Raw genomic sequence first — 17,262 nt, forward strand, 5'->3', positions numbered from 1 at the left:
TTAGGCCCTTCCGGCTCCATACCTGAAGGAGATTCCGGTGCAGTTGAAATGCCTTCAGTTGCAGAAGATGTCTTTAGACCGACTACACTCACTGTTAAATCCTATGCAAAACCGAAAACTCCTTTAAAAACAAAGAAGACTGTACGGCAGTCTCTAGTGCAAGGCCCCATGCCTAAGAAACAGATGCTTAAGATGGCTGAAGACTTAATTACCCTAATCAAAGGTTCCCATCCACCTCCTGATAAAAGGCCAAGGCAGGAGGAGGACTACGCTTCCTCTGACCAGGTTTCAATTTCCTCAGACTCTTCTGAGGAACAGAAATATTCCTTTTCCCCTTATGAAGATTCTGATGCTGAAGAGTCTATCCCTTCTGCATCTCCCCCAGAAGGCTACTCTTTTGGGGAAACCTTACATACTATGAGGGAACATTTCCACTGGGAAGACCAGGATTACTCTGATTCTAAGAAAAGGCTCCGAGAGTTCCTTTTACTACCCCAGCACAGACCACTTGCTATTCCACCTGTGTTAGATATTGTGGATGATGTTTATTCAGAATCTAGCCTTAACCTAGATTCACTACCTCCAGCACCAGCCAAACCAGATACTACAGAGTCCCTGACTCACACAAATTCCTGTATAAAAGCCCTGTTGCTGACCCAGAAACCATTTCCCAGGGTCCCAAAGGGGTTAAGGCCTCTATTGCTAAAAATCCTGTGCCCTCCGAAAGGGATTCTAGAGCACTAGACAGATGGGGAAAGAAAGTATATACCTCAGCTACTCTAGCTATGAGGGCCTTAAATTGTCAGTTTCACATGCTGAAATATCAACAATATTTGATGTCTCAATTAAAACAAAAAATGCTCGCACATACAGACTAGCCAGATTACAAGGAAATGCAAGATTTGTTGCATTCAGCTGAACAAGTGGGAAAACATACTTTGCAATGTGGATTTGATTCATTGGATGCTTCTTGTAGAGCAGCAGTGACATGGTCTGTCATACGTAGGCATGCTTGGTTAAAAGAACAAACTTTACCTGATCATGTTAAAGCAAAGTTACTGGATGCACCCTTACAGCAGGATGTTTTATTTGGTGTAAAAGCAGAAGAGGTTTTAAAGAAAATGGAGGATAAGGCAAAATCTATTCAGACGGTCAAGGATTTCATACAGGTTCAGCCCCCTCGTTTCAGCATAAATTAGCCAACCAAATATGGTCCTTTCCAGCTTCTGCCAGACCACAGAGGGGCAGATACAGACGCCCAAGAGGCAGAGGCCAGCCACAAGGCTCTTAACAGCCACGACAATGGAGTGCCACAACCCAAAAAGGAGGAGAAGACAGGTCTCAAACTACCAGAAGACAAACACAATGACTTACCCCTCAGACTACCAAGCAAAACCCTCTTGACAGGGGGGAAATCTAGCACTTTTTGCAGACAATTGGCACATCATCACAAAAGGCAAATGGGTCCTAAATATTGTATCTCAAGGATACAAATTGCACTTTCACACTTTGCCAAGGATAAAAGGAATGCTAAACCTGCCACCAAATCAATGGGCAGAGGTTCAAAAGCAAATTTCAGCTCTCATGGACATGAGCCATTCAACAGGTTCCTACACAGGAGCAAGGACAATTTTTTTTACTCAAGACTGTTTCTAGTTCCCCGAAAGGACAAAGCCTGAAGACCCATTCTGAACCTCTCAATTCTAAACACATACCTGGAAGTACCCAAATTCAAGATGCTAACACTGCAGCAACTTCTTCCCATGCTGGGCAAGAAGGCTTGGCTAGTAACGTTGGACCTCAAGGAGGCATACCTGCATGTCCCTATCAAGATACCTCTGATTTATTGCAGGTTCAACCCATTACCAATTCTCTGCACTGCCCTTTGGCTTATCTACTGCACCCAAGGTCTTCACAAAATGCCTGGCACCAGTAATTGCCTACTGCAGACAAAGGGATTCAAATATATCCATACCTGGACGACTGCCTTATTCAAGCAGAAAGCAAGGACAGTCTATTAAAGCATCTGGCATTTGTCAAAAACCTACTAAGTTGCCTAGGGTACACAGTAAACGAAAAGAAGTCAAAACTAGTGCCCTCACAAAACATAATATTCCTGGGTGCTGGCTTAAATACAATGGCCCAGATGGCTTATCTCATGCCAGACAAGCAAGGACAACTGACTCAATACTTCAAAATGATGGCAACAAAGACCCAACTCCCTGCAAGAAAAATTCTGCAGGTCTTGGGATTCATGGCATCTTACATACTACTAATACTATTTGCAAAACTGCATATGAGGAAATTACAATGGTATCTGAAAAGTGTACGGACCCAACACAGCCACACTTGGAAACAATAATTCCACTCATTCCCTGCCTTCAGTAGGAGTTTCTATGGTGGGCTCAGGCATGTCACCTCAACAAGGGTCAGCCTTTTACCTTACCCACAGCCAGGCAAACTATAACAACAGATGCATCGGATTATGCCTGGGGAGCACACATGGCAGGACAGTGTATTCAGGGCAAATGGTCTGCATACCAAAGGCATGTACATATCAATCAAAAAGAGATGCTAGCTGTACAAAATGCCCTAACAGCTTTCAAGGACCTCCTACATCCAGGACAACTCCTAATAAAGACTGACAACACCACAGTGATGTGGTACATAAACAAGCAAGGGGGCACACACTCCTACCCCCTATGCAGACAAGCAATGACCTTGTGGAATACAGCACTGACCTACCAAGTTCAACTACAAGCACAATTCCTGCCAGGAAAGAAAAACACACTGGCAGATGATCTAAGCAGAAACATCACAGATCCTCACGAGTGGAAACTAGATCCACAAGTATTCGCAATGATAACTCAAAAATGGGGGAGCCCAGACATAGATCTGTTTGCTTCCCCCCAAAACTACCAACTACGGAAATTCTGCACAAGGACATACTACACACTAGCTTGGAAAGTGGACGCCCTCTCATTCAGTTGGAAAACATTGACAGTGTATGCCTTTCCTCCACTGCCTCTTCTGGAAAAGGTGCTGCTGAAAGACCGATTAGAGAGGCCACAAATGATACTCATTTAATTGCTCCAGACTGGCCACACCAACACTGGTATCCAATACTAAGGAACATGGCTCAAGGCCCACCATGGATTTTACCTACAATTCCTTACCTGCTTACTCAGCAAAACAATCAGATTCTACACAGCCAGCTCAAGACTTTAAATCTGGCTGCATGGCAAATTGCCTAAACAACCAGTCAACACTTTTCTCTAAAGCTGTGATGGACGTCATTCTGGAGGCCAGGAGGCCCAGCACCAGGAAAGTCTATTCAGACAAATGGAAAGGTCTGCGCCTGGAACCAGGCTAAAGGCCAAAATCCCCTTGTCTCAAATATTCCTCAGGTTCTTCAATATTTAACTGAGATGTTGCACAAAGGACTTTCCTTCTCATCTATTAAGATCCACGCCTCAGCTATTTCAGCTCAATACAACATGGATCCTCCTATATTTTCACATCCATTACTAAGACAGTTCCTCAGAGGGGCTAAGAACATAAGACCACCCCGGAGAGCACCAATACCAACTTGGGATCTCAACTTTGTTTGGAAAAGCTTACACTTCCGTCCTTTGAACCAGCTTTCACAGCTGATCTACAGTTCCTGTCATGGAAAACTGCCCTGCTGCTAGCAATAACTTCAGCACGAAGAGTCTCAGAACTACAGGCCCTAATGGCAGTGGAGCCTTTCATCATTTTTCATCAAGACAGAGTCTCTTTACGAACTAACCCTTCCTTTATGCCAAAGGTGGTATCCAGTGTGGCCCTAAACCAAACCATTCATTTGCCCACCTTTTATCCAAACCCCCAGAACAAAGGGGAAAGGCTCCCACACTGTTTGGACATTCACAGGCAATTACGTTACTACTTGGATAAAACTAAGGCTTTCAGAAAATCTGACCAGCTCTTTGTATCCTATGTTGCAGGATCTCACAGAAAAGCTATCTCAAAACAAACCATTTCAAAATGGATAGGACATTTTTCTGCTACACACACCATGGGAAATCTGTGCCTGGTAACATCCGGCCCCATTCCACCAGGGCTACAGCAACATCAACAGCCTTCCTCAGAGGGGTACCAACCAAGGATATTTTGGAGGCTGCAACTTGGAGTTCAGTGCACACCTTCACCAAGCACTATCACTTACCTCTATATTCTAAAACCAGAGCTGGCTTTGCCACTGCAGTTCTGCAGGGCCTACTAGCCTCTCCAAACCCTGTTTAGTTCCACCACCTATCCTTCGCTTTGGGATTCAACCCAAGTGTGATGACTGCAGCAGTGTAACACGATGAACATAGTACAGTTTTGTACCTACCATAAATGTAGATGTTAGCGTGTTCACACTGCTACAGTCCAGGTTACCCTCCCCCCATCCCCTCTGAACTAGCTGGACTTTATATAAGTATGATGACTGCAGCAGTGTGAACACTCTAACATCTACATTTATGGTAGGTACAAAACTGTACTTTTTGCATTCCATTCTCCTGTCATCTACTGAAGTTCTTTTTCATAGCATGCATGTAATGCCCCATCAACAAAGTGCATCCATGTTACAAATAACATTTCTTCCTAGTTTATTTCAACAGGTGAAGGAACATGTTCCCTCTGAGATTGTAACAAAATAGCCGCCATTGGTGCTTGGTGCTGTGTGTGACATCATTTCACTTACTAGCAGTGGGTATGCACACCCTTGAGTACATGAGCTTCAGAGAAAAACAGTGACATTAAAGAGGAGGAAGTGTCCTAATTTTATACCCATGCAGGAGGAAACCCTTGAAGGTTTGATATCTGGTTAAGTGTCTTGTTCAGAGCTACAAAATAAGCAAATGGTGTCTGACAGAAGTTAATTCTGGACCACAGGAAGCAGCTTGTTAACATTGCATAACCTTAAACATCTGTGCTGACTGAGCTCAAATTTGCTATTTTCTGGCAGAATTTGTGCACATATGCAACATTTGACTAATTTTTGGTGTTCTGATAGATGTGAGATTTGAGAGGTGAAGAAGGTGACAACTGAGCAATGAAGATTTAGAAGTTGAAAATAAGCGCTAATGCAGAACTTGCTGTTATTTTTTTTTTTCTTTTGCGTTTTGATTTCTGCTTGGTTTCATAAACCATTGATATAGATATCTTTTTTTTTTTTAACAGAGAGGCTGGGATGGCTATATGGTTTATTTATTTGACAAAAGCAAAACTGTTTACGATGGCCCATTTGCCTCAAGAAGCCTGCCAGAACATGTAAACTACATTGGTAAGTGTGTGATCAGTATTTAAATAAAGTTACAGAGCAGTGGCAGATTTCCATACAGGATGCTACAGTAGCATACAGTATAGTATTTGGAATTAATACTGTTCTACAAGTGAGTTTTTCTCAACCAGTATTCTCCATACAGAATTATCCAATCATAAATTCTTTTATGTGTTTTCAGGTTGGGGTTTATCTTGTCCACCTGTCAGCATTCAGCATGTTTTCCAAAACTTCCCACACTTGAGGACAAACAGTACCCGTAATGATGCATAGTGCAATGACATGCCGTTACAAAGACTCACTTGCCACTTGTGCCACTATTTCTGTTTTTGGTGTTCACTCAGTTTAGCTGTTGGTGTTTGCTGTTGTTGGTAAAAGGATGGATTGTTCTCATGTCCTTTTCTTTACTTATGTTTCTAAATTCAAGAAGAAGTGAAAGGAAGCTGTTCATGGGACTGGTGGTGAAGGTTCTTCTTTGTGCCCTGCAGGCAGGCCAGAGTTTCCCTTGAAATTCTGTATGGAGGACTAATTGGGACCTATGGCTGTTAGAGTTAGATCCTTGCAGTCGATGGTTTCCTGGGTCTTGCAAGGATGTAGTTCATCCCCAACAAATAGATGTTAAACTCCATTCTGGTCCTCTGTTTCAGCAACTGATTTGATCTGACACTTGGAAGAGGTGCAACATGGGCCCACACCCTTTGGGATGTATCCAGGAGAGCTGTCAGTACATCTCTCATACCTGGTCAGCTTGAGCCTGAAATCAGTCCAGCATCATCATGGTGAGTCATCTAGTTGAAAATCAGGGATACTCAGGTGAGACTACTTTTCATATAACCTCCTCGTCCGACTATTCAAACTAGATGACCCATGTAGAGAGTCATATAATGAACTAACACTATAAATTACTGAGGTGAGGAAGTTCATACAGTTGATATACTCTTTTTGGGGTCTGCAGTCATGGGTGCAGTCCTCTTCTCCTTGCATGCTGCCTTTGGAATACATAGGGCTGTGCACAACCCCACTTGGATGGCCACCTTACAAGCCTATGTACAGTGTTCATCTTTGGGAGTTGATGGACTTGGGGCTTCCTCTCAGTTAGGCTCCTTATGGAGCAGGAAGGATGGCCCAATAGTGAGGCCATGTTTTCTGTAATGGATGAAGCTTCAGAGTCATTGAGACCCTGCAGCTTCTAAAGCAGTGAGAGGTCATTTTAGAATCTTCTTGTGAGCATGATTTTTTTGTTCCTAGACCTGAACCATGTTTGGGGTGTGCCATTGCAGAACTGTTTTTTGGCCCAACCCTTGTATCCAGATTAGTGTAATAAAGAACGGCCACATATGACCCATGGTCAGTTCCTCGTTTTCCCTAAAAGACCTGGCATCCGTAGTAAATGCAAAGTGAAAAGAAGTAGCTAAGAAAGCTATCTGCAGTTTGTTCATGAGCAGAACTTTCCTTAGATGAAATATAATGGCCAGTTGCAGAGCAAGGGGAAATTTGATATAGGTCTGAGGGATGGTTGTATCTATTGTAAATATTTTGGTTTGGGAATGGTCTAGTGCACAAGGTTCTTGTTGAAATTCTAAGGAACTCATTTCTGAGGAGGAACAGTGAGGCTAAAATTGTGTATTTGGTAAATGTAGTAAGTTTGAGGTAGCAGTGCCTTAAAATATTACCCTTATTTTGAAATACACAAGTCTTGGATTAATTATGTTTAGCTAGCAGGGATGTGCGGATGTAGTCCCCGTGTCTGGAGGTACAGGAAGATGTACCTTTTAAAATTATGTACTGATGTTATGGTTAGTTTTGAAATTTGATATATTTACTTGCCCATTACACTTTGAGAGGAGTAAAAAGTGATGATAGCATGTTTTAACCTAGAAGATGTACCTTTGGTAATCAACTTGGCAGGTAGAAGAACAGCCGTAGGTGCATGATGATTGTAGGAAAGTTCATTATCTACAAAAGTACCCATGTCCTTCATACCTGTATTGGTTTTGAGAGGTGAACCATTTATGTGGTTGGTGCATGGATGCTCATGTTTGCCCCAAAGTACATGGCACTATATTTTTCTCCATTTAATTTTAAACTGTGGTCATGGCACCATTTGTTTGTGAATGCCAGTTCTTCCATTAGGATCTGGGAGTTCACTGGAGAGTTACTAGTTGCCAGTTAATCATCAGCAAGTTTGGTCAGACAAGGATCCTTGATATCCACTTTGATTTCAGAGTTACATACCAGACAGAAATAGTCATATTACTGAACCTATGGGGGACCCCCCCCCCCCCAATTACAGATCTTTTTTGCTGAGTGTTCCACCAGTCCTGATTTGTTGGTGTCTGTCTTTCAGACAGATATCTGTCCAGTTAATTAAATAAGGGTTTACATTCATTTTGATTAGTTTATCTATAATGCCCAAGTGGTGAATGGTTTCATAGGTTAAGTAGGGGTTTACATTCAGTTTGATTAGTTTCTCTGTAATGCCCAGTGGTGAATGATTTCAAATGCCTTTGCCAGGTTGAGGTATGTACCAACATGTAAACTGAAGAAGCTGACTTAAACTTGGGGAAACTTCTTTTTTAGTTTGTGCCTGGGGTGTTTTATTTCATGCACACTCGTTCCTGTGCTGTTTTTTTTTTTTTTTTTTTGTGGGTGTGTTTAGATTTGTCTTTTACAGTTATCTCACATTTTCATATATAATGGTTTCAGAACTGTTCTTATAACGGTCCATTTAAGTAGCATTTTTTATTTCTTGGAATCAGAATGTAAATGAGAAAGAACACTTCTTACTTTGGGTATACATCACCAGTTCATGCTTCATAGTTGCAGACTGTTTGTATCATTTCCACGATGGGGAGAAGGGTTACAGTGGCTGTGTATATCCTTTCGTGGTGGATTCCCAGCCATTTTCTTTTACCATCAGACAGGTAACTGAGGAGGACTTCTGCAGTGAATAACTCTTGGTAACTCTTTGTGTAAAGTGTTCTTGAAGATGATGTGCATTGGATTTTCCCCAGTACCTAATCTTCATTGGTCTAGGAGACGTCGACAAGGATTATTTTACACTCTCAACATAAGACATTTTAGTGCAGGTTGGTGTAGAATGTGGTGGATATGTTTGTATCGATTGCTTTGTATTTGTGTGTTTGTGTGTGTGTGTTTGTGTGTGTGTGTGTGTGTGTGTGTGTGTGTGTGTGTGTGTGTGTGTGTGTGTGTGTGTGTGTGTGTGTGCACGCACTCGCCACGGCTGAAGCTTCCATGTTTGTGAAACATTTGCATCTTTCACAAACAGACTTGCAAAAGAAGCAGCAGTGCAGACAGCAGAATACACCAAATCTCTAAGATGTGAAGACTATGTGGAAACATAGCTAGATATCCAATGAGTTCAAGAAAAGGTCACAGAGACAAACTGATTAGTAAAAACTAAAAGGAACATCTAGCCAAGCTGGAGTTTCCACTGTGTGAGATACCTTAAACCTCTTGTATTAGAGGCACAGGGGTTTTATGCAGATGACCCTTTAAGGACATCAGATGTTTCACTTGTATTATTTCATGCTGTGTAAGAATTGTGCTTTTAATACAAAAGGTTTAAGGTGTCACACAGTGGAAACTCTAGCTTGGCATGAACTCAAGAACTGGAAAGTTCAGAAAGAACTGAAAATTACTATCAAATTTCACTTTCACTGCAGTGATGCACATTATGGCTTTGTATTTGATGAAAATATCTTGGTTCTTTAAAACAATCCGCGGTGGTGCAGAGGTAGCGTTGTTGTCTCACAGCAAGAGGTTCTCCCGTTCGATTCTCAGCTAGTGTGCGGGGAGTGCCTTCTGTGTGGAGTCTGCATGTCCTCCCCATGGGTCGAGTGGTGTTCCGAAAGACATGTGTGAATGGGTGTGCCTTCGTTGAAGGTTGTGCGTCGACCTGGCAACTCGGCACCTTGAAAATATACTGCCAGTCATTAGCAGACCGGAGTTCCGCTGTGGCGACGCCTAACCGGGAAAAGCCGAAAGGCAACAACAACATCTTGGTTCTTTAAAAGCAAACAGACATCCTTCAGCAATATGCATCTCCTTCACTGTGCACATGTGCCAGATAAACATATACACACATTTTATATATATATATATCTTTTGCTTCTGAAAAAAAGGACATAACTACCGTATGTGATTATAGCTTTGAAATAGTGGCAAAGTTAGCATCATTCTGAGTCCTAGATTAAAATCTTGTTGCATGGTTTTCCTGTACAATACTGTACCCTGGACAAAGTCAGTGTAGCCGGCAGTGCTGAGAATTATGTTTTGTCTCTCTAGTCACAATTGTAATACTGATATTAGAAGAAGAACAGTTAGTTATCATGTAACATCACAGCAAGGGCTGGTCAGAGATGCATGTCAAGTATGGGAACAGAAGAAGATTCTGAATTGTTGAGCTTGGAATGCTAGAAGAGGAAATCTCAACAGTTATTCACTACAGAAGGTCTCCTCATAGATTAGCTTTTGTGGTGCATACATCGGTTGTGTCAGAGGCATTCAGCCACAAAATAGGACACCATCAGACTTGGCAGTATTTATTCAGGAGCATGAAAGCAGATATTGCAGCAATATGTTTATATCTGGTTCTTTGACCATGGAAAGAAAGTAGCAGCTGTTGCTGTGTTTGTCCTCCTGACAAGGACCCTGAGTCAAGAGGGTGCATTTGGAGAGAGGGTAAATATCTCTTCTGTAGAAGTCTTCAGTGGAAGAAATTATTCAGTATGCATAGTACGGTATTAAATGGAGGTCTACAAAAGACAAAAGATGCTGTGTAAGAATTGTTAGATCATTTCAGATGTTCTTCATGTTTCACTGTTGCATTTATTACATTTGGGTTATCTGCTTGCAGGTAGCCCTCAGTCTGCCTGATTAACAAAGTCTTGGGTCCTGCGTTGGTTGCTGTCCCTTCTTCCATGACGTCAAGTCATCAGGGGTATAAAGCATGCAGCCAACACCATTACATCAGTCTTTCTTGCCATGCAGTGTCCGAAGCAGAAGCAGTTCGCAAGTGCTGGTTGGCAGACTCCTGAAATTTTCGTTTTCAAGGTTCAGAACCGAAGTCTTCAACTAAAGCGAGGTACCCCGTTGGGGTAACTTTTTCTTGCTCCTTACCGATGTCAGTAAAAGTTAATAACTGCATTACATGTGGAACGCAAATACCTCATAAAGATTTTCATTCGAACTGTATTCCTTGCCTAGGCCCTGTCCATGACGTACCTTGCTGTTGGTTTTGTGCTTTATTTAATCAGTGCACTATCCATCGTCTGTATATTTTTGCCTCTAAATATTTCGTTTGTCAGTTTAATTATCCAGAAATATCATCTGTTAGCCATCTGACTACCGGGATTCCAAAAAAATGCAAAAATAAAGATAGAGACAGGCCGCCGAGGTCCAAAACTGCCGACGATGCTTCTCCTAAGCCCGTCGCCAATTCGCCGGTACTCAGTGAGGTGCTTTTGCAGCCCCTGATACCAGCTACTTCTGATTCGCAGGCCTCTACTGAGACCCATTTGGAGTCCGGTATGCCACAAGATGCTTCAACTATGGAACCCGTGGATGTCTCTACCTTGGATGGGTCCGGAGCCACTGTGCAGGCACCGGCTTCTGAGGGTGTATTCAGGCCTATGGACTTCCATATTAAACTGACGCCTCCTTCTTTACTTAGGCCTAAATCTTGATCTATGCCTAAAAAACCGACGCCCAGGCCACATGCTAAGGCCTCTATGCCTAAAAAACAAATGATAAGAATGGCTGAAGATCTAATAACTCTAATCAGGGGTAGCCAACCCCCCCCCCTTCTAAGAGGCCTAGGACTGAAGTTGATTATGAATCTTCTGATCAGGATTCTGTTTTTTCTGATTCTGATGATATGGATTTGCCCTTATCTACTTATGAAGATTCTGATGCAGAGGACTCCACTCCCTCTGCTTTCCCTCCTGAGGATTTTTCTTTTAGGGCAACCTTACATACTCTAAGGGAGCATTTCCACTGGGAAAGCCAGGATTTTTCTGATTTAAAAAAGAGGCTTAGGGATTTCCTTCTCCTACCTCAGCATAGGCCTTTAGCTATTCCTCCTGTACTAGACATTGTTGATGATGCTTTTTCGGAATCTAGTTCGACTCCTGATTCCCTGCCTCCTGCTCCCAGAAAACCTAACCGCTACTACAGGGTCCCTGAGTCCCACAAGTTCCTGTTTAAAAATCCTATTGCAGATCCAGAGACTATTTCACAGGGGCCCAAGGGCATTAAGGCTTCTACTGCTAAACATCCTACCCCTTTATAGAGACTCCAGGTCGCTGGATAGATGGGGTAAGAAGGTTTACACTTCTACAATCCTGGCCATTAGGGCTCTAAACTGCCAGTTTCATATGTTAAAGTATCAGCAACATGTTATTGGACTGCTTAAACAGAAAATTGTTAATTCCTGACGTGTAGAAAATAAAGAATTAAAGGATTTAATGCATTCTGCTGAACAAGTTGGAAAACATACTTTGCAATGTGGTTTTGATTCATTAGAGGCCTTTTGCAGGGCTGCTGTTACTGGGTCTGTGCTCCGAGGGTATGCTTGGCTCAAAGAGCAATCTTTGCCTGATCATGTTAAAGCTAAATTGTTGGATGCTCCTTTAAATCAGGACCACCTGTTTGGCAACAAGGCTGAGGAAGTTCTTAAAAAGATGGGAGATCAAGCTAAATCTATGCAAACTGTTAAAGATTTTTTTACAAGTTCGGCCTCATAGATTTAGTAGGCACTGGCGTTTAAGAATTGGTCCTTTCCAGCCCCTTCCAGGCCTTTTCAAGCCAAACCCAGACACAGCAAAAAAAACAGGTTTCAGTCCCAGGGGACACACACAACTAAGCAGTGGGGCCCCCCACTTCCAAATCTGGGAATAGTAAGACTTCCCCCTATGGTAAACTGTCTCAGTGACTTCCTTTTAAAATGTTCAAGCAGTTATCAACTGACTGCCCCTTTGGAAGGAAAGATTGCTCTTCATGCAAAGAATTGGGAACTCATTACCCAGGACAAATGGGTTTTAAATATAGTGTCCCAGGTATACAGATTTCACTTCCACAATTTGCCAACAACACCAAGTGGGTGGCCAGACCTACCCCCAAATCAGTGGACAGAGGCCCAAAAACAAGTACTTTCTCTCTTAAGCATGGGGGCTATTCAGCTGGTACCAGAAGAGGAAAAGGGACAAGGTTTCTACTCGAGACGTTTCCTGGTACCCAGAAAAGACAATTCATGGTGTCCTATCCTGGACCTGTCTACTCTAAGCACCTATTTGGAGATTCGAAAATTCAAGATGCTGACTCTTCACCAATTACTTCCTGTGCTAGGCAAAGATGCCTGGTTGGCAGCACTAGATTTAAAAGAAGCATACCTGCACATCCCAATCAGGGAATCTTGCAGAACATACCTACACTTCATAGCAGGCTACACAACCTATCAGTTCTCTGCACTGCCTTTGGCTTATCTACTGTGCCCAGGGTATTCACAAAGTGCCTAGCTCCAGTTATTGCATTTTGCAGGCAAAGAAATATTGAAATATACACATACCTGGACAATTGTCTAATTCAGGCAGAAAGCCAGGACATACTTTTGAATCATCTGGCCTTTGTACAAAGGGTTCTAACTTGTCTGGGGTACACCATAAACAAAAAGAAATCACACCTGGTACCCTGTCAACAAATTATATTCCTGGGAGCAAGCTTGAATACAACTTCCCAGATGCTTACCTCATGCCAGAGAAACAAATTCATTTGACAAACTACTTCAAACATGTGGCCACAAAAACCCTGCTATCTGCAAGACAAATACTGCAAGCCTTGGGGTTCATGGCCTCCTGCATTCTTCTAATTCCATATGCAAGACTGCATATGAGGAAACTACAGTGGTATCTAAAAAGCCTATGGTGTCAACATTCTCAAGACCTGGAAACAATGATTCCCATCATACCTTGCCTATGCCTGGAGTTCTTTTGGTGGGCAGAGGCTTGCCAGCAAAACAAGGGACTACCTTTCACACCACCCCCTGCCACCCAAACCCTAGCAACAGACACATCAGACTATGCATGGGGGGCTTACCTGGCAGGGAAGTGAATTCAGGGCAAATGGAACCCGACTCAAATGCACCTGCATATCAATCAAAAAGAAATGTTAGCTGTACAGAATGCTGTGACAGCCTTCAAGGACCACATTCTTCCAGGGCAATTAATGGTAAAGAAGGAGAACACCACTGTTATGTGGTACATAAACAAGCAGGGGGGTACACATTCTTACCCCCCTCTGCAGACTAGCCATGGCATTGTGGAACACAGCCTTGAGCTACCAAGTGCACCTACAAGCTCAATTCCTGCCAGGAAAATTAAATGCACTGGCAGACGGACTAAGCAGAAACCTCATGGACCCACACGAGTGGAAACTGGAACCAAGGATTTTCAACATGTTGACAAGCAAATGGGGGAGCCCAGATGTAGACCTGTTTGCCTCTCCCCTGAACTACCAAATGGACAAATTTGGCAGAAGGACTCCCCACAAACAAGCCTAGAAAGTGGATGCTCTGTCCTTCAGCTGGAAAAACCTATCAGTCTATGCCTTCCCCCTCTGCATCTGCTCTCCAAAGTACTACTAAAAATCAAACAGGACAAACCAAGGATGATTTTGATTGCTCCAGACTGGCCGCACCAACATTGGTACCCCCTCCTGCACAGTGTGTCATGGTTATCGCCATGGATCCTGCCTCAGACTCCTTCCCTGCCGTCTCAGCAGGAGAACCAGATTCTGCACCCTCAGCTTCTAACACTGAACCTTGCAGCCTGGCTAATTATTTAATCTCTCCTTTACCATCCCTCAACAAACCTGTGATGGTTATCATTTTAGAGGCAAGGAGGCCTAGTTCTAGAAAATCTTATGCTGAAAAATGGAAAAGATTCTGTGCCTGGAACCAATCTCAAGGGATGAGCACAGCAGCACCCAATTTACCTTAGATTTTACAATACTTAACTGAGATGCTTCACAAGGGCCTGTCTTTTTCCTCCATTAAATTTCATGCCTCAGCCATTTCAGCTCATTATAACACAGAACCTCCCCTCTTCTCTCATCCACTGCTCAAGCAGTTCCTCAGAGGGGCCACAAATTTAAGACCACCCAGGAGAGCTCCAACCCCAGCCTGGGACCTTAACTTTGTCTTGGAGAAACTCATTCTACCTCCTTTCGAGCCAGCTGCTACTGCAGACTTAAAATTTCTTTCTTGGAAAACAGCTTTCCTTTTAGCAATCACTTCAGCTAGAAGGGTATCTGAATTACAGGCCCTTATGGCAGTGGAGCCTTTCATCATCTTTCATGTGGACAGGGTGTCCCTTAGAACCAATCCATCCTTCATGCCTAAGGCGATATCCAGTGTGGCTCTTAATCAATCCATTCATTTTCCAGCCTTCTTTCCCAATCCACAGAATAAAGGGGAATGGATACTGCATTCCTTAGATGTGCACAGACAATTTAGATTCTACTTGGATAGGCCTAAACCTCAAAGGAAATCTGAACAACTGCTGGTGGCATTTGCTGCAGGGGCAGAGGGGAAGGCTATTTCAAAGCAAAAAATTTCTAAATGGATAAGCCATTGCATTCATTTCTGCTATAAGCACCATGGAAAACCTATCCCCAGGGGATCAGACCTCTCTCCACCAGGGCTGCATCTACCTCTACAGCCTTTCTCAGAGGCGTCCCTACCAGGGACATCTTAGAAGCTACTACCTGGAGTTCTGTACATACTTTCACCAAGCATTATCATTTGCCAATTTTCTCTAAATCCAGAGCTGGCTTTGCCACTGCAGTCTTGCAGGGCTTTATAGTTGTCCCTTATGCTATCTGAATTCCTCTTCCCAACCATAGCTTTGGGAATCTACCCAAATGTAATGACTGCAACAGTGAAACATGAAGAACATAGTACAGTTGTGTACACTTACCATAAATGTAGATGTTCGATTGTATTCACTGTTGCAGTCCTGGTTACCCTCCCTCCAGCCCCCTAACTTCTTTTGGCTATGCCTCTACTTTCCTTTACTATGCTTAAAAGCCTTTTTGGTGTAGTTGCTTTTTTATTGGAGGTATATCTGTGTACTTTTATATTTAATTTCTTCCCAGTAGGGGGGCATCTGACATCTGGGGTAAGAAAAACTGATGTAATGGCGTCGGCTGCATGTTTTATACCCCCTGATGACCTGACGTCATGGAAGAAAGGACAGCAACCGACGCAGGACCCAAGACTTTGTTAATCAGGCCGACTGAGGGCTACCTGCAAGCAGATAATCCAAATGTAATGACTGCAACAGTGAATACAATCGAACATCTACATTTATTGTAAGTGTACACAACTGTACTTTCTGTAGTAAGGGTAAAACTCAATCTAGCAGAATGTTTTAACTGAATTGAGACTCTTTGGTAGAACTTTGACACTGAAAGCAATGTTTAAAGATACTAGCGATAATCATTTGGACTCTTTTAAGAAACCTAGTACATTTATTCCACCACCTAATGCAAGACTAGAAATGTTTGTTGAGTTATGTGAAAAGCAGGTAAGGGATGAGTTTGAATGTAAGAAAAAGAGCAGGTTTCATAACATGACTAAAGAAAAGCATGTTGCCTTAACTGAACTGTGAGACATGAAATCTATACAGATTAGACCGGCAGACAAAGGCGGTGGAATAGTGATCTTGGACAGGGACTTGTTTGTATAACAGATGGATAAACTGTTATGTGATGAGACTACATATTCTTGCATTACCAAGCCCATAGTTAATGGGATTATAGAAAAATATATTTGACTTGTTAATGACTGGTATGATTGATGAGAAACTGTTTCAGTATTTGAAGTTAAGCACCCCCTCGTACCAATTATCTATGGCTTACTCAAGGTACACAAAAACCCAACACTCCCACCCATGCGTCCAATAGTGTCTGGGAAAGGTTGGGTGACTGAGCCAGTTTCGATTTTTAATCAGAAAAAACTGCACCCCTTACTTACATGAGAGATGGTCTTGAAAGACACTAGTAGCTTTTTGCAGAAGTTGTATGTGGCTACTTCCAACCTAGATACTGAATATCTCCTAGTGATGATGTATATATAATCACTTTTTACAGTGATTCCTAATCAATGGGGCATAAAAAATATTAGGAAGTTTGTGTACCAATTGTTTTTCCACTGCTAAATTTTAATTATTGCATGCATTATTAGAACTTCTATTGGAGAAAAATGTGGTCCTATTTGAAGAACAATTTTTTGCACAGAAGGTTGGTGTAGATATGGGCACAGCTTATGCCAACAGCTACACCAGCCTGGTACTAGTACAATGGGAGAGGAATGTACTACTACAAGTTGATGGCTTTTCTGATCATATTTTGTGGTATTCTAGATTTGTGGACGATGTCTTTCTGCTATGGAAAGGGACAGCAGACTGTCTGGCTGTCTGGTAGAATTTATAGATTACTTACAACAATCAACTGTTTTTTTAAGGTTTACGTATAAATTTTCATGTGATGAAATTGAATTTCTTGACGTCAAGGTCAATAAAGCAGAACTAACACATATGGTCACAACTATTTATAGGGCACCTACTAGGAAAAATAACTTGTTGCATAGAAGCAGTATGCATCTGAGACATGTCCCTCGAAATGTCATTAAGAGGCATGTATATAGAACTATGAGGCTTCATAATGATTAACTACTGATAGCAGCATTAGAGTCCCTAAACATGGAGTTTCTCAACAGAGTGTATAAAGAAGCAGATCTTAATGAGTGTATTAAAGAAGCTTTTAAAGAGAGAGAGACTAAATGTAGACCCTATTTTGGCAGCTTGAGCTATTACCGAAACCACTGAGGGTAAAGATAGACAAGAGGTGATTAGATTTCCTCTAACATATTCTTC

At 42.3% G+C, this 17,262-nt stretch overlaps 1 protein-coding gene across 3 annotated transcripts in view; it reads left to right on the forward strand.

Annotated features, from left to right (window-relative positions):
* Window positions 1-17,262, forward strand: part of CHUK (component of inhibitor of nuclear factor kappa B kinase complex) — a 1,226,492-nt gene that overhangs the window by 520,143 nt on the left and 689,087 nt on the right. For all 3 annotated transcript variants that reach the window (XM_044056797.1, XM_044056796.1, XM_044056798.1), the window contains exon 12: window positions 5,209-5,311. In XM_044056797.1, coding sequence (XP_043912732.1) covers window positions 5,209-5,311 — 103 coding nt within the window. The remainder of the gene's footprint in view (window positions 1-5,208; window positions 5,312-17,262) is intronic.

Source organism: Protopterus annectens, chromosome 14.part0 (assembly GCF_019279795.1).
Source record: "Protopterus annectens isolate FY-2018-M chromosome 14.part0, PAN1.0, whole genome shotgun sequence".
Taxonomy (NCBI): Eukaryota; Metazoa; Chordata; order Ceratodontiformes; family Protopteridae; genus Protopterus; species Protopterus annectens.